Source organism: Triturus cristatus, chromosome 3_1 (genome assembly GCF_964204655.1).
Source record: "Triturus cristatus chromosome 3_1, aTriCri1.1, whole genome shotgun sequence".
Classification (NCBI taxonomy): domain Eukaryota; kingdom Metazoa; phylum Chordata; class Amphibia; order Caudata; family Salamandridae; genus Triturus; species Triturus cristatus.
The window spans coordinates 504,527,392-504,546,028 of NC_140583.1; the positions used below are offsets into that span (position 1 = coordinate 504,527,392).

General features: G+C 50.0%; 1 protein-coding gene across 1 annotated transcript in view; it reads right to left on the reverse strand.

Annotated features, from left to right (window-relative positions):
- Nucleotides 1-18,637, reverse strand: part of LOC146860487 (protein regulator of cytokinesis 1-like) — a 527,922-nt gene that overhangs the window by 251,188 nt on the left and 258,097 nt on the right. Inside the window, exon 10 of the mRNA XM_085644388.1 lies at nucleotides 3,939-4,082. Within this exon, the coding sequence (XP_085500514.1) occupies nucleotides 3,939-4,082 (144 nt within the window). The remainder of the gene's footprint in view (nucleotides 1-3,938; nucleotides 4,083-18,637) is intronic.

Here is an 18,637-nt window from a genome sequence, read left to right on the forward strand (position 1 = left end):
AACGGTCCCCCTTTGGAAAGGTTTGTGGTGGTCCACTACTGCAGAGAGCAATGGGCTTGACCGTCTACCAACACCAGATCTGTCAATTGACCCTGGGCCTGGTTCCATTGGCGTGCTAAGCACTCTTGGAGGACGCATCTGGAGTCTTGCGTGAGGTACTATGAATATGCAAGAGGCCATCATTCCTATAAGTTGCATGAACACTCAAGCTGGAAGACAGTGTTCTGGCTGAAATTTGGCACGGAGAGCCTGAATGCTCGCTATCCTGGCAGGACTGGGGTAGGCTAGCGCTTTTGCGGTGTCTATGTTGGCACCGAGGTATAGCTTTACGTGGGATGGTTGCAGATGGGACTTCATGTGATTTATTGTGAAGCCCAGGTTGTGAAGTAATTGGATAGTGGTGTGGGTCTGTTGTACACACTGGTTGTATGAGCTGGCTTTTATGAGCCAGTCGTCTAGGTATGGGAAGACCTGAATGTGTTGCCGTCGCAGGTGCTGCCGCTACGTAGTTGGTAAAAACCCATGGTGCTGTGGTGACTCCGAAGGGGAGCACTTTGAATTGATAGTGTTGGCCGTCCTCTACAAATCTGAGAAACTTTGTGAGCGTTGTGAACAGGAATGTGGAAATAGGATTCTTGGAGGTCTAAAGTGGCCAGGAAGTCGTTTTGGGAGAGCAGTGGCAGTACCTGCTGGAGTGTATATAGTGATATAGGGGTCTGAGGTCTAGGATGGGCCTTAGAGCGTCGTCCCTTTTTGGTATGAGAAAATATAGGGAGTAAATTCCCATATTTTGTTGGTTGGTAGGAACTAGTTCTATCACACCCTTTTGTAGGAGGGAGATTACCTCCTGCTTTAGTAGTGTTAAATGTTCCTGTGACATTGGGTGTTGTTTGGGTGGAATGTTTGGGGGGGGGGGGGGGGGGTAGATGTTAGTTCGAGGCAGTAGCCTGACCAAATTATTTGGGTTACCCATTTGTATGAGGTGATGGTAGTCCAAAAAAAAAAGAGAGGGGTCCCACTACACCAAGGGGAACAGGACACCAGATAAAGACACTATGTCAAATAAAGAAGACCCCCTTGGGTATCTTAGATAGCATACATCCATTCATACACATTCATTCACAAGAGTCAGGTATTAGCACCAATAGGAGTCCAAAATGGGTAGTGTATATAGAATAATCAGTATATTTATTTGGTATCATAAAAAATCGTTAAAAAACATAAAAAGCACTTTATCACAAAAATCAATAAGGGAGACAAATCGACTTGATCAACTTGATAAATGTGTATGTATATTTGGCCAAACAGATGTTCCTGGTCAAAAGGGTGGTTCAGGATGGAAGCTTGCACCTCTGCTTTGAAACCTGAAATCCGTAGCCAGGCATGGCGATGGAGGACGACGCTGGTGTCAATTGCCCTAGAGGCGGTGTCAGCTGCATCTAGGGAACAGCGGATGGAGGGGGTCTGTGATGGTTTTGCCCTCCTGGATTAGCTCATTGGCTCTATTTTTAGATTTGTCAGGGAGGTGTTGCATTATGGCTTCTAGTTAGTCATAATGTGCCCTGTCATATTTTGCCAAAAGCGCTTGTGTATTAGCGATGCGCCATATGTTGGCAGCCTGGGATGCAGTGCGCTTGCCCGATGCGTCCAAGAGTTTGGACTATCAGGTGGTGGTGCCTCGCCTGATGCCTGGGAGTTTGCCCGCTTTCTTGCAGTAGACACTACTAGGGAATCTAGTGGTGCTGGCCCTCTGATGTAGGTGGGATCTGTAGGGGCGGCCTTATATTTTTTGTCGATGCGAGGGTTGATGACCCTGGCTCTGACCGGGTCTTTAAAGACCTCCGGCACATGCTTTATAGCGCCTTTGAGCATAGGCAAGATGGAAGTGGCCCTGTGTGTTGTGTCGAAGGTATCAAGGCGGAAGTCCTCCTCCATGGGGTCAGTATGGAGATCCACACCGTGGTAGTGTGCAGCCCTCTGGAGTAGTTGGTTGAACCCCATTGAGTCTTCTGGTGGGGATGGTCTCGAAGGGTAGAGCTCATCCTGCGGGACGTTTGGGATGTCTGGAATGTTGTAGTCGTCCCATGGGTCTGGGGAGCCTGTGGGAGTGGGGTCCCCTGTATGTTGGTCATGGGGCTCATCCCCCGTGTCATCATAGACATCGTCATCATCCGGAGAGGGTGTGGGGGAATGATGAGGTGGGGGGAGGAGGAGGTGGAGATGAAGGTGGAGGGGGTGAAGGTATTCTCAAAGGGGAGGTAGCAAAGTCGTTCCTCTTTGGAGATGGAGCTGGGGCAGGCTTGCCCAGCTGTCTTTTTGAAGCGGAGCATCAAATGTCCAATCTTAGGGTCCTTGACCAGTGTTTTTTTTAATGGATCAGGCCTAAATAGTTATGCAGTGAGTGCCCGCTCCGTCGGCGCCGAAGGCATCGGGCCGTAGGTTTTTTTGTCATGGAGTTCTTTGTTTTGAACTGTGCGGCTTTGGAAGGGCTGGTTGGTGAGTCGGCTCCGAGATGCTTTTCTGCTTCGAGGTGTGGGTGTCGATGGCTTAGTGTTTTTTGCTCGGCTCCGGGGACGGTGTCGGTAACGAGGAGCTGGTGCTTGTTTTCGGCACCAAGTGCTTCGGTGTGGAGCTCGGTGCCGAGGAGGCCATTTTCTTTTTCGGCATCGGTGCGGAGGAGTGTTTCTCGGCACAGACGGTGGGCTGGCTCGAGCCCGAGCCGCCGGAAGGCTTGATAGGCTTCTTTACCGGTCCCGAAGGGGCGGTGTGGGAAGCAATGTCCTTGGTCGTGTCTAGGCCAGAGGGCGAAAGCGTGACCGAAGCCTTTTTTGATGCTGTCGAGGGCGTGGGGTGGGGGTGGATGTTGGTACTCACGACCCTCTGTGCCGGTGTGATGTCCTCGACATCTGATTTGTTGGCCACGGAGGCGCTGACGAGGCCCTCTTTGGTGTGTTGTCCTTCTGGAGCGTCGACGCCTTCTCTGAAGATGTCGTCTGGGATCGCTGTCGACGAGTGTGCCATGGTTCTTCTTGCCCTTCGGTCTCAAATGGTTTTCTTGGACCGGAAGGATTTGCACGCCGAACAGTCTCGAGCCTCGTGTTCAGGGGAAGAGGCAGAGGTGGCATACCTCATGGAGATCAGTGTGGGGGAATTTGGACCCACATCTTGGACCCACTTTTTGAATGGAGTCCTTTCCATTGGCCAGGACCGGAGCTTGGGTGGGCCCGAAGGCCATCGTCGATGACCAGAATCGAAGACTTGGATCGATGAGAGCCGTGTGGAGATCGCGATCGAAAACAACACCGCAAAATGGGGGGGGGGGGGGGGGGAGGCTTGCGCGTCGATTGAAGAACTGGAAACTGTTCGGAACCGGAGCACGAAGATAACATCCGAGCCCGATGGCGGAAAAAAAACAATTGAGGATGGAGCCGAAGCCCGTGCGCAATACGATCCAAAGGAGGAGTCACAGACCTCGTGACTTCCAAAGACTTTCCAAGAAGAAAAACAACTGCAAACATCCAGGCCCAACACCAGATGGCGATCTATGCACAGTGTGTAATCTGCAGCTCATATGCCTCGAACACATTCTTGCAGTGGGAACCTTGAATGAGAATACGTCCCTCTTTCTTCTCCCTTACCACCAGCCGCAGTCTGTCCCACCAGTCCTGATCCCCTTCCACACCCACAGGACAGAAGGAAATAGCAATGAAGCGTCCAGTGCAGGCTGCTTCATAGCTCGCCCATAGGAGAGACCTATTCGCTTTGCCAATGCTTGTCAAAAATAGCCAATACAAAGAAATGTGAAGTCTAAAACCTTCCAGCAAGTATCCCTGTGCCATAACGCTGGGATAGATCTTCACTCAAGTTTTTTTTACTAGAGCTAGAAACTTCAGGAGGCACAAGTTATGGATCCCAAGAACATTGCTTAGTTGACTTACCCTCGCTCTCCTTTCCGCAATCAGATTGTGCGACTTCTGCCACTGTTCCAACAAAGAATCCATGAATCTCTGCCCATTAATTACAAAAACCCGAAGTTGTTCTTGCTCCCATGCAGTAATTCGAGCCATCAAATCAGTTTTCAGCTGCAGGAGAAAACAAAACTTGTTTTTCCCCCCGATGTTTAAGGTGATAATAGAGCACTTCAAATGCAAAAAATATGAGTGATTCAAACAAGGATCACAAAAATTAAGTTTAATGACACTGGTATTTAGGGGAAAACCACACCAGCTTTGGAGGGATGATAAGATTGGCTGGATATCCTGCTGCTCTACCACTGCAGAAGAGCCTGCAGTCCAAAGGCAGCTGAATGGCATATATACTCCAAGTAGTTAGAGAAAAAATATACCCAAAGAATATAACCTCTAGATTAAAGTGGAGGGTACGGACATCTTCATTGGTTCTAGTCTAAATATAGGGAAAACAAAATAAACCTTCACAAAGTATTTTCAACTCTGCCAACAATTCAGCGATTGATCACAAAATATACATTTAATTAGTCAGGACACAAGCCTGGGTAGATCAAAATTGCTATAAATATCACTTCTGAATTTTGGAAAGCAAAGTGAGATGTAGAAATAAAGACTGAGGGATAACCAGGTTACCACCTTCCATAACTCTGTTGGATATCCCAAAATCAGATTACTCACCTTTAGAATATTCCCCGGCATGAGACTTAATTTGGAGAATTCTTGAGCCATGCACTCACTCTTTCCTAAGAGTACCAATTCTTACTGGACTATACTTTTTATTCAAGTTCTGATCTGTGGAGCGCAATGACCCTCCTGATGGACCGCTGCTGCTGAGGTGCGTCGCTCCTCCCCTTCCTGCGAGCTGATTCCGTGTCATCGCCAGCCGAGGAGCATGAGCGAGGAGCCGGAAAACATTCTAGTGGGCTGCGGACTGGGGGCTTCAGACTACAGTGAATCCTCTAATGGAGTCCCCCCATACCACAGTAGCGTGTGAAGTGACTGGAGGCAGCAGTCATGAACGGCTAATGCGCTACTAAGCAGAGTCGCGTATGTTGGTTGAGGGAGAAGGGCCGTGAAGGCTGGGAGGCCACAGATCTCAGGAGGAGTAAGGAGGACATGGCCGGCACAACGCAGCGGTGAGGTGACCTAGTGTGAGGCGGGATGGGAGGCTCCTATATGTAGCCTTGAACATTTGTGCAGCTCTGGTGAGAAGGCTGAAAGAAGGGTTGGGGGCGGGGGGGGGGGGGGGGGGGGGAAAGGAGGGCAATACTTTCTGCCAGATATTCTCTGTTGGATCATTTGGGTAGACGGCCCAGTCTTCTTGCCACAGAGCCCAAGATGCCCAGAGGTCAAGGTGTGTGCAAGGAGCAGTAGATCGATGTCAAGCGGTCTCTGGACAAATTAAGCAAATCAAGCACTCTGCATCCCTTTAGTGGAGCTCTGTAGTGGAGACCTATTCACTCTGGAGCTTGGGGCACAAAGTATGCACCAGATGGTTCTGAGAGCACTAGGAGCAAGAGCTACAGCTGAGGCCCCTACCCCGTCAGCATCGACTAAAAAAAAATAAGAAAAGCAGTGCAAGGGCATCTATTGGCGGCTAAGAGGAAGAGCCATACAAAAAAATAAATAAAAAAGGGAGCGAGCAGTCAGGCGGCAAAAGCGGCAACGGAGGTTCAACCCACAGGGGGCTGCGTGGCAGATGGGGGGAGCGACCTGCCTGGTTACAGGGTCAAAGGTCGCTTGTCCAACTTAAAGTTCCTGCAGGGCCCCAGGTTGAGCTCCTGCTACCTCAGTCATGGTTTTAAAGTAGCTGGGACCGTTAGGAATTTTACGAAAATCCTAAGCAAGCTTTCTAAAGGGCCTAACTCACTAAAATTGCTTTTTAAATGTCCAAACAGTTTTACTGTGGGACTCAACACAAGGCCTTTACAGCTAATTTAAAATAATTTAGACAAATTCGAAATCGACAAAATATTTTTAACTAATAACAAATTTGGATTCCTTAGTGGAATCACTTATTAACCTTGTGGTACAGTAAATGTTAGGCCTTATATCCCACAGCTGGATCACGAATGTAGGAAGCTGGCTCTCTATGATCTACCAAAAAGAGGTATATCATATTAGGAGTCCGGGTTTTCTCTTACTAGTGAGGCAGTGGATAGCTCTAGCAAACCCAAGGTGCTCTTCTAGGGGGTAGTGTAGCCGAGCAGCCATAGACTTATCAGAAAGGAGTGTATGACATCTGAAAAATACAAAGTCAATAAATGATGCACAGGACTCAATAAAGAGATCCACACCAATTTACAAAAAACAAACTTATCTTTATATACCTTTAGGCACTAGAATTAATAAGTTCAGTTAAGTACATCTTGAGATAGAAATTCTTTAGATTTTAAAAAAGTAGGCAGTGCATTTTTCTGAAGCTGCAATGGTATCCTATGGGAGGAAAACCAAATGTGGCATAGTGGTAGAATACAGTGACTTCCGAGATCAATCTCTTGAACTTAAGGCGAGTATGGGGCAGGGTTCGGTCACCTTCTGTGACATGAGGGCAGCCAGGTGAAGTGGTGCAATGAAGCATTGGGTGCCCAATGTTAGTCTATGGGGATCGGTCTTCATGAAAAGAGCCTGCAGGTTTAGACTGGGAGGCCAGTCGGGCTGAACCAACAGGGGGGCTCAGGCCTTACAATGCACAAAGACAAGGGGACACCTTTGGTCCTTTTCTCCACGGTCGAAGGATGCATAGGTGTTCTTAGACGTCGGGTTTTTGTCACTGGGAGTAATCGAGAGGGGGGGGGGGGGCTGTAAACAGAGGCTGCAGGCTGTCAAAAAGTACACAACGGGTAAACCCAAGGTGGGTTTTGAGCCTGGAGACCAGGTTGGCTCCGTTGGCCCACTTCAGCTCAGGCTAGGTAGCTCAGGTGCAGTGGTGCTGTCCAGCGTCAGGTTTTCGCAGTCTAGTAGCTAGAGAGGAGCTGTGAGGCCCCAAATTTTTCAGCTTGTCCAGGTGCCAAAGGGGCTCTCGACAAAGGGGGCACACCCTCTCCTGTGAGAAGAGCCAGATTTGCATACCAAAGGAGATGAGCTCTTGAAGCTCACTGCCTTGGAATGCTAATTCGCAGGTCATCTAAACACTCTGCTCGAGCAGCCTTTGTTCCTGACCTCCTGAAGCTCAGGCCCTCACCCTTGGGGGTCAGAAACTACTTGCTGGTGGCAAGCTGGCTACAACCAGTCAGCTAGCAAACCAATAGTTGGTAGGTTTTCAGGGGGCACATCTAAGGTGACCCTTGGGTGCAGGTACTAATAAATCCATCCCTGGAATCAGTGTGGGTTTAATAATATGAAATGTTTAATATCAAACATCCCTATTTTCAGTGCAGCAATCATGTAGCTGGGGAACTCGTTTTCACCAGTGTCCAGCACATTCTTAAAATGGCTTCCTTGATCACTTGTACAAGCAGAAATTAAACTGACCCGCACAAAGCATATCTGCTTAGGAAGTTATACCCACACTTGTAGCATAGTTCACCCTGCCGTAGGGCTGACTTACCTATATTGCAGTCATGGCGCACAGGAATGTGTGCCATGTGTTCACTTTTCCCTGCACTACGGCATGCAGCCTGCAGTGGTAGTCTGTGGGTGCTTGTTGAGGGGTCCCGTTGGGTGGCACAATAGGTGCTGCAGCCCTTAGAGACTCTCCTTAGCTTCCTTGCACTAGGTACCCGGGGTACCACTTACTAGGGACTTCCAGAGAGTGCTAAAGGCCTTGACAATTGGAATACAATTGCACAGTTTTGGAAAAGATCTGGCACTGGGGACTTGGACAGTAGGAACCCGGTGCATTTCTAATCGCAATCACATCAAATACCAGGCACAAATTGGAGGGTGATCATGTCAAAAAGTGGGACTATCCTACAGCAATGTGTTTGAAATATAAATAGGACCCATGAGTCTATGGAGAGTAAGACTAAAGACACCGTAAGCTTGAATGGACCCATAATCCTCCAGTGAAGATGAGAATCAAACCTATTAGACAATTTCTATGGGGGATGTTAGGTGGAAGCTATTAAATTCAGTGTAGCAAACAAGGTGGTTTACAACTTCCAGAGAGTTTTCAGAATTGGGGACAAAAATAAGCATTAAGAATCTTCCCCGATCAACCTAACAAGGTTTATCCTAGTGATGCGGGCACCTGTCCACCCATTAAGTGGGTGGCTGTTTTCCTCAGATGCTGCACACCTACTCTATCAGCACCTCACCCAACTATCTTAAGGGAGGAAGGGTAAAGTCAGTTCAGCTTCAGTGATCCCCTTAAATGTCACATTCCTAACAATGTAGTTGAGAAACTTCACACCGCTCCAATATAATTACCAGTTTGCTAACATAGTTGTTATATGGGACGCTCAACAGTCTACCAGTAGGAAGGCTTATCGAGACAGGACTGGCACTTTCGGCTCTTGACTATTTCAGAGCAGAACCTCCCATTTCAGGGGTTTGCAATTTTCTTTTTTTCTTAAAGTTTATTTTATTGAGCTTTCATATAACTGAGCACAGCAGACGTAATAGACAATTGGCAATGTAATGACCGCTAATGGAGAGGGACACGCAGGACAGCAATATCAAATCAATGCATGCACAGGAGACAAATATCAGGAGCAACATTATAACACAGCAACGAGCAAAATAGGCAGGTCGCAGTAAAGGCATCTCACACATGTCTCGTATGAAAGAAAGCACATCACTGAGTGATTAAAAAAAGGAAGCAATACATACAGGTGGATAGGCAGTATACAACAGGTGATATTCAGGCCGTAAGATATAATAATTAGGGTGGGGGTCATGGATCATGACCGATGTCTGCAGGATGCTCCAGGAGATACAATTGGAGGGGGCCCCAAATATCCCGGGGGCGCGAGGAAGCCAGAAGGAGGTAAGCATATGTGCATGTTTCATCCTGCCAAAGTGTCATGTCCCCAATCCATTCCTTGAATTTGGGTGCTCTTCTCCAACCCCACCTGCAGGCCACCTGCCATCTAGCCAGTAGTAGGCTAAAGGAGACAAATGTACGGTGTGCTACTGGTAGCTGCTCTGTGTATCCGAGTAAAGCCAGGAGTGGCGATCGAGAGGGACGATGAAGTCATGAGATCCAGCGCTGTGAACACTTGTTGCCAATATGTGTGGACCGAGCAACAGTTCCAAGCAAGGTGGAGGAAATCAGAAGCCTCCGCCCTACATCTGTCACACGTGTGTCTCGTAACCCAAATTTGCCATTTAGGTAAAGATCGCACCAACATTGGAGATGGCGCATAGTTTTAACTCTTTTAAAGACGCCTTCATGCAGTAGTGGCATCTTCGGATGATAGGTAAGCGGGAATATCGGGAATATAGTAAAAGAGCATGTAATCGGCACGTAATGCTGTTCCATGCTCTTACTGTGCTGTCTACAGAGAACGGACAGGGTGCACGGGGTGCAAGCGTTGTCAGTATAATCCAGTCTAGTGGGATAGGGTCTGCAAGCCAGTGCTCATTCGCAACAGGAGGTGTGTATCTGGGAGTGCGGAGCCAGTAGGGGGCATAATGTGCTTGGGCACAAAGGTGATACAATTCCAAGTCGGGAACATCAAAGCCCCCCTGGGAGTACGGCCGCGTGAGTGTCCCACTGTATAGGCAGCTGCTTGCCACCCCACACTAGTCTGATCAGCTCTGCTCAGAGGGAGGAAAAACAAATGTGGTCCCGGGTCAAACGGGATGTTTAAAAACAGATATTAAAATGGTGGTCCTCCCAACATTTTTGTAAGGGAAATGCGGCCTGCCATAGTGAGGGGGAAGTGCGTTCCATCTAGTTATGCAACCAGTAACATGATCTAGTGTTCTCCCGTAGTTAGGCCTCATCAATTATTCGCGGTCTGCGGCGACGCGTATCCCTAGATATTTTACTTCAGTAGCGCACCATTCAATGGGGAATTCCATGTCAAACATCGTAACCAAAGCAGTAAGTGGAAAGATTTGAGATTTTGTCCAGTTTATGTGGATGCCCGAAAGACCACCAAACCGGACAAACTTACGAAGTAGCGGGTGAAGGTTCTGCTGCGGTTCTTTGACATATAGGGTAACATCTGCGTACAGAGAAATGAGAATCGGGCAAAGAAAGCAGCGAAGGGCCTTTTCCTGATGTTGCCATAGTTTGGCTGCCAGGGGTTCTATAGCAAGGGCGAACAGGAGAGGAGATAACTGGCAGCCTTGCCAGGTGCCACGGGAGAGGAAGAATGAGGGGGAGACATGGCCGTTGATTATACTTCCACGAAGGCGAAAGTTCTGAAGGAGGCGAATCCAAGCTAAAAAAACGATTGGAAGCCCCATGCATTGAAGAATAGTAAATAGGTAGTCCCATTCTACTGAGTTAAAGGCCTTCGTGGAGTCTAGGAAGACCACCACTAATCCCAATTGTGGGTCGACATTTTGTAGAATAGAAAAAAAGTGTCCGGAGATTGTGGAAAGTCACCCTACCAGGGATGAATCTGGCTTGATCCATCAGGAGACTGAGGTGAGACTGAGGCGGTTAGCCACTAATTTGGCAAGGGAGAGGGGTCGATAGGAGTCGCAGCAGTCCGCAGAGCGAAGTAATGAGTGCCTCGCTCATTGATTCAGGAAGAATCTGAGCCTCTGGGCCTCCAGGTAGACCTCTTTCAGAACTGGAAGTAATTGGTCAATATATGTTTTGTAAAAATCTATGGGGAGCCAATTGGAATCCCGCGCTTTCCCTGATTTCATCTGCATAATAGCTTCTCCGAGCTCATCATTCTCAAATGGTGCTGCCAAGAATTCCTTCTGGTGATCCCCCAGCCAGCCCAGCACAATATCCAAGATAGTGAGAGATCTGGGGGGCAGCACAACGAGTACTGTAGAGGTCTGTGTAGAATTCAGTGAACGTGTGGAAAATCGAGACCCTCTGTGATGCACCCCAGCGCCATCCACCACATGTAATACGCAATTAGAAAAGCGGGGCTGTCTAATTTCAGCCGCTAGCGCCCTGCCATAGCGACGGGTAGTGAAGTATTTTCCCCGGAATTTGACCTCACGCTCTGCCGTGGTGGTATAGTCAGTGAGCTTTTCCTGAAGTGAAGCCCGTTGGGCTCCCGACGTAGCGTTCCACAGACCCTTGGAGTTGATTCAATTCACTTTCAAAACGCCGCTAGTTCCGTCGGATATCTGAGGACTCCAAAGCTTTGCCTATTTTTTTACGAGATATAAAGGCTCGGTTACACGTGGGCACGATCTGGGAGGCGTTCAAAGTTACGATACGTGGCATGTGCATGTCAATCTCCTCACCAAGCTTTGTCTGAAAGACAGTATCCAGAAGTGCCTCAGGCAGAAGCCTCCAGCAATGTGGGGTGGCAATCAGATTGAAGTGGTGTAATCGTCATACAGACTGGTGCGTGGTCCGAGTAGGTCCTAGCCATATGCTCCGCCGAAAAGACCCAAGGGCCAACCCCCCGGGAGCAGACCCAGTCATCCAGTCGAGAATAGGACGAGTGTACTGTAGTGTAATCGGTGCCCTCTTTCTCATCCGGGTGTACATGACACCACACATCTATGAGCCCATGATCTAGAAATAGCCGAGAAAGGGTATCTTGAGTTCTGGTGTAATGATGTGGAAGAGGATTGGACCCATCAGCTGAAGGGCATAAGGTAGTGTTACAATCCCACCCCATATGATGGGAGTGGATCCCACCTTAAGAATTTGTCCCCACAGGGTGGTGAAGTAATCAGGGTCATCAGTGTTTGGCCCGTAACAACAAACTAGCGTAACAAATTGCGTACCCAGCATACCCCAGAGCATACAATTCCTGCCTGGGGGGTCACTAAAAGTGCTGCCTAAAATGAAGTGTCTTCTTCCTGACTAAGATCAGTGTGCCTCGTGAGAATGTGGAGTAGGAGGAAAACACTCGGTCAGAGGCCCATTTGCTGCTGAGGCAATGACGGCGAGGGTCAGTGTGCGTCTTTTGAAGCATTGCAACCTGGATGTGGTGTCTATCAAGGTATGTAAGTATTTGTCTAGGTTTGCGTGGGTCGCCGAGACCTCTAACGTTCCATGTGAGCAATTTTATTCATAACTGCTCAGAGTGTGAAGGCCTTCAAGGAAGTGATTCATTATAAGTGCTGTCCCAGTGTATGGTAAGTGTGTAGATAGGTTGACGCGTGCTGGCATGTCTTATTTGCTGATGCATCAAATAAAAATTAGAATGCAACAATCCCATACCACCCCACTCCCACAACAGCAACCCAATTGTGCTGGTACGAGATTGCCCACCCAATCCCCACACAACTCTTGATACTACAGTCTTTGTCATGAACGTCCAACAAAAAAATATGCAGTACGGGGGATCGCCCATGTGGGGGGGTGCCTGTGGACAACAAAACCCTCCTGTCTCCCAACACAAACTGCGAAGCAGTCCCCAGGTGGCACAGGGATGATGTGTGTGGGGGGGGGGTGAAAGGGAGGGTGCTTGGCAATGTCCAGAAGAAACCTACTGAGTACAAAAAGCCTAACAGTAAGCGATACAAAGCATATTGTACACGACAAGCTTCAGAAAATTGAAACCATCAGGATAGCATGCAATGGTTCTCTCAGCCGGAGCAGGCAGTGACGGCCCTGCAGGCGAGTGAGCAGGATGCAGCAGTCAATGTGGAAAGTGGGTAGGTCCGAAACTGAATCCCAAAGCGGTAGTGTCCATTTCTCAAGTTCTCGCTGTAAGGGAAGGGGGTCTGGAATCATGGTCACTAGTATCTTGTCGCGGTGATCTCCTCTTGATAGTCTTGAGGAAGTCCTCAACTTGTTGCGGATTGGCACAGATAGTGTATTTGCCTTGATAAGCAACCCGCAGGTGTGCCGGGTACATGAGGGCATATTTAATTTGAGCTTTGTGTAGTTTTTGCTTGACTTACAGGAACTTGCGGCGTGCCTCCTGAACCGCAACAGTAAAGTCGGGATAGATGGTGAATGCATTGCCTTCGAAGTGCAGCGACTTATACTCGAGCCTTTTTGAGTGCGGTATCCTGGTCTCGATAGTTCAGGCAACAGGCCACAATGGGACGTGGCGTGCCACCTAGAGGAGGTCGGGAGCCCAAGGAGCGATGTGCTCATTTCACAATCGTTGCGGTGAGAAGGCCTCTGCCCCAAAGGTGTGTCAGGAGGCGCTCGATTAAGTCCTCCATGCGGCCTGTATTAGTACTCTCCAGTATGCCCACGACTCGGATATTATTACGCCGGCTGCGGGCTTCAAGGTCCTCGTTTTTGGCCGCGATGACTTAACAGCTTATCCATGTGGGACCTTTGTTGCGGCACCTGGGAGGAGTTATCTTCAATGTCTGAAATGCGCCGTTATGCCTCTTTGATCGTTCGGTCGTGCTTATCCACCTTCTGGACGAGAAAGTCTAGGTAGCTGTTCATGGTATCCATCTTCACAGAAAGATCAGTAAGGCTATGTTGCATAGCTAAGAGCAAGGTTTTGATTTCATCCTCTGGGGCTGATGATTGCGCCTGCGATTGTTCACTGCGAGACTGGAGTCAGAGGTGGATCGTGTAGCAGCCTTTTTGGTGTCGAAGATGAGCTTGGGTTGGCGGCCATCTGGCTTCCCCATTCGGCACGAAAATATCGTACTGCAGGTGTAAGAGGAGGAACAACAGCGGGAGGTGCACACCAAGGAGCTATGTGGACGACATGTTGAATGATGCCAGGCAGTCCGCTGCGCTGTCACCACCGTGAGGAGGAGATGCTGTGTGCCAGGGAAAGTCAGGGCTCTCAGCAACAGTAACTGCCGGGGTGGCCAGAGGTACCTGCCGTGATCCACTTGGTGAATTGCGAGCAGTGGAATAGGAGGTCAGTAGGCCCCGTAGGTCAAGCAGTAGATCGCTTCAGAGAAACCCCCAACGCTAGCCAGGTGAGGGTACAACACAAGACGGCTGGAGGAGGAGGACCACTGCGAGACAACCCTGCCAGGTCAGAAAGGGTGGAAAGGGAAGCTCAAGGTAGTGTGTGGAGGTCCTGTAACATATCATTGCCACTAAGGAGAAGTCCCGATGAGGGCGAGCATGGTGTGCATCCATGCATGGGGTCTGGAGTCCCGGGCGGTAGCAGGACTTGAGTGGGTCTAGGCTGGTGACGCAGCTCGACATCACAACATCAGGACCAGGTCCCACCGGCTGCGTGAGGTCCAAGCTGCAGCGCACTGAGAACAAAGACGAATGGGACAGCAGCTCTGTCCAGAATGGCGGAGATAGGGTGTCTCAGAGATGGCACGACAATCGGCCCATAGAAGGTTCCAGCCAGCTGGAGCGGCAGAACGGGAAGCGCAGCAGTTGTGGGTAGATGTTACAGCCCAGAGACGTAAATCAGCACAAGACGCAGGCTGGTGCTCGTGAAAGGCCCGTCGGGGGTCAGTGGGTGCTCTACCACCTCAGCACACTGGGCCACAAGGAGATACAGGCCGATGAGCAGAATAATAGTAGTCCCCCCCTCACCCCCCCCCCCCCCAGGGCCTTCTGTGGTATGGAACACAGCTGCCAACCTGCAGGTAAGGGCGTCCGTTGTGCACAATATTAGTCAGGACCCCCAGGCTGTGAGACGGAGGGACTGCCGATTAGTGGGGCTGAAGCAAAGGCCCACTCGCAGCGGATGAATTAGTGTGGCGCTGGAGCGCAGCTGGCAAAGCGCAATGTCAGCAGTGGTGTAATGGCGGTCATGCAAGGCAGGCAATCCTGGTCAGCACAGCAGGCATCCCACCGTATTCTCTGGGAGTCGAAGGATCACATCATAGCGATCCGTGCAGAGGGTGGTTGTCAAGGCAACAGACAGGCCGGGAGTGCAGCAGACAAGAGGGACAAGCATCGCCGGCCGAGGGGCCTACCGCCATGTGGAATCTACGGGGCCCACGTAGCAGCAGCAGCCACGCGGGCTACCAGGAGAGACACCACGATTGCCCCCTGTGACGTTACATCTGACCTGGGGTCGCCATCCAAGGTCGGAGATCCTTGATGTTCGCCACAAAGCTGCAGGATCCTTAGAGGAACAATCGACAAGCTTCACTGGCAGGATTCATAAGGTAGGATGAGGATAAATGACGGATCATGCCGCCAAGCTGCTAGAGCCTCACAGGCGTGCGGCCATCTTGATTGTGTGCCACCTAGCACCAGGGGTTTGCAATTTGGCTACAAAGCACTCCCCTTCTCTCCCTCTTGCCCCAAAACCACACTATGTGGAGAGAGGGGCTTTAATGGGTCCCCCATCGGAGGTGGGGCATAGATACTCACAAGGATCATATGTTGTGTCCAATGAAATCTGAAGACCTTTTATCTGGGACTTAATTATCAGCACATGGATAAGTGGATCTGCCTCATGCAAGGCCTTGCCTGCGCACCAAGTTAATGCAAGAGGTCATGCCTCTTGATGTGGGGGAGAGGTTTACAAGTGAAAGATCGACTCTTAGTAGAAAACCTTGTTCTAATGTTTGTCAAAATAGCCAAAATCAAATTTGGGAAGCCGCGAAGCGCGATGGCTGCAACTTAGCGGAGCTCTGCTTCTCTCGATCACCCCCGTCTATCCGGCACACATATCCGCAGCTTAAACGTGCAGTCCCTCGATTGAAAGGCATCCGGTGCACGATCCTGCAGTGGCGGGCCCCCAACACTTATCAGGGGAAGTGATTCTGAAGAGACTGGAGAGAGGCCTGTATGGGGCGAAGAAGCCGGGACCTTGCATAGTGGTGGAAGCAACGAGTGAGCCCTCTTCCTGTAACTACAGTGGGGACTCCATGACCAGAGAGCATCTAGTGTGCGCCCTTGCAGCGGCGGACCCGGAGTGTCGACCAGTGATCCGGAGTGGGAGCAGACTCGACTTAGGGCTAGCCAGGGCGCAAACGCCGGGGCCCCGAGTAAAGGCAGAGACTGGGAACGGCCCGGACTCCCAGGTGACCCGACTTGCGCCTGATGCCGCCACTCTGCACGTCAATCATCTCGAGTATGCCATGCTGTTCCCAGCCAGGCTTCGAGTGGAGGCAGACGGTAGGGTCTGGTTTTTCGAGCATCCACAATCTGCGGCGGAATGGCTGGAAAGTCGCTGATCGGCAATTCATAGGACACTGGAGTAAAACCGTGGGGGGGGGGGGGAATGGGTGTGAACCGGAGGGTGGGAATGCAGTTGAAATGGGCCTATATGCTAAATTGACCAAGATGGGGAGTTGGAACAGATGCGGGGGCGCACCAGCAGACATTTCTGTAATGCCATGAGCCTTTCTCCAGCATAACTTTGCTTGGCATTCTGACTCACATGTAAGGGATTGCACGACTATGGTTTGTGTTTGGGGGGCATCATGTACCCCACTTTTCTACACTTCGTTACCTTGTAGGGCGACAGGCACTCTGCAATTTGGATCATGGGCAGTTTGGAGCCAAGTACAGGGACGCAGGGAGTGGGGATGTTGGAAGGGGATGTTCAAGTTAAGTTTTGAGCCTCATGCAGGATTTGTTCCATTGACTACAACCTGTAATGCAGAGCAGGAGCAGTTTCAACAAACTAGTACAGATGGGTACACAGTGGGATATTGGGGTTAGGGTCCTCAGCTGGAACATCAATGCACTTGGCAACAAGATAAAGCGTTGCATGGTCCATCAGTTTATCATCAAGAGACAGGCCCCAGATGTCATCCTCCTACAGGAAACACTTGATTAGGAACGCATGCCAGGCACTGAACAAGGGTGGGTATAAATTAGTGGCACATGCGGGCTTCAATACCGGGTCACGGGGAGTGGGCATATTAATCAAAAACTCGTTCCCCTTCACTATACAATCCACATGGTCCGATAACTGGGGTAGATATATAGGTGCCTCGGGGCTATCGGAGGGTAGAACGGTCACATTTGTCTCATTTTATGTTCCCCCTGGCCTTCAGTGTGACACATTTAACGATCTGGGTGCGATACTTTGTCACTCCCAGATGGCCTCCTCTTGATAGGGGGAGACTTTAACACAGTGGTGTTCTGAGCGCTTGATCGCCATCCCCCGCGGGACATTAGAACCGCACAGCAGTGGCTTCCTGACTTACTCGAGGCCATGGGACTGGTGGACAGATGAAGGATGCAAAACCCAGATAGGGCCTAATACACCTTGTTGGGTGTCCATCGTAGTCTCTCATATAGACTATATTCTAGTCCCAGCAGTGCAGGCAATCAATATTCGGGAGATCCGCCACTTAAGCAGGGGTATCTCGGACCATTCACTGATCTGGATGAATGTGGTCCTGGGCCAAATGAGTGCTGGGAGAGTTGCTCCCATTAATCTGTGGTATTTACGAGACCCCAATGTTCGAAAGAAAATAACTCGAGCCACAGACCACTACTTCCAAGAAAATGAGGGGACTGTAGATAACAAACATCGTGGTCATCCACAAAGAAGGTAAACCCAAAACCTGCTGTGCATCCTATAGACCGATATCACTGCTTAACGCGGAACCCAAGATCATGGCAAAACTATTGGCGATTGTTGGACTTGGCCCTTTTTGCAGGGTCATCCCTAAACTTTTTGCCTTCCTCCGGTATTTTTTCTGACCTGGTGTTGGCTGTTTTATGACTCTGGGCACCTTACCACTGCTGACCAGTGCTAAAATGCATATGCTCTCCCTATGGTAAAATGTATACATTAATTGATATTCATGATTGGTTTATTGGATTTACTGTCAGTCCCCAGTAAAGGGCACCAGGAGTGCCAGGGCTTGTGAATGCCAATGCTGCTAGTGGGCCTGCAGCGCTGGTTGCGCCACCCACAGAAGCGGCCTTGTAAAATGTGTCTAGGGTCTGCCACTGCAGAACCTGCGTGCAGTCCCGTACTGTCACGCTGGCCGGACAAGTGTCCACACTTGCCCGCCTCCAAAACCTTCCCTTTGCCTCATGTTAGTCACCCCTCTGGTAGGCCCACGAGCAGGGTGCATTGTAGGTGTAAGGCAGGACAAGCCCCGAGTGTGTGGCCTGTCCTAGTAGTGAATTACCGCCATATTCGTGGTTCACTATTGCAAGGCTGCCTGTTCCCCTTAGGCCAGATGAGCTGCTGGAATTATTACATTCTATAATCCCAGCAGGCTCAGGGAACATGGTAGAGAGATATGTTTCATATGCCTGAACTCGGAATGATAAAATACTTCTTGTAGCCAAGTTTATTTTACTATCCTGAGTTTGTAAATACGACTTTTAGAAAGTTAGTATTTACTCGCTTGACCACTTCAGACCGCCTCTGCTGTGCGTGTATCTGACTGTCTGGGCTATGTGAGTGACAGGGCTGGGGGGACGACAGGTAGCGAATGGCAGGAGGACACCTTGGTGGGAGTGCCCCTTGGACTCTGAATAGGGCAGTGCTCCACTACCACAATGCTGGCTCCGCCCCCTGGGGAGCGACTGATGACTCAAAATGCACCTGGCCCAGGACGGGCGAAGCGCTGTCCACAAGGTGCTCCTGCAAGTACTTGCCCCCTGAATGCCGGCTCCACCTCCTGTGGAGCGGCTGATGTGCCTGCCCCTCATACTGAAAGCGGAAGTCAGAGTACCCCCAACAAAGTGCTCAGGACTGAGAACGGTTATGCGAAGGCCCCCCTGGCCTGAAAGAACAAAAGAAATGTGGTAT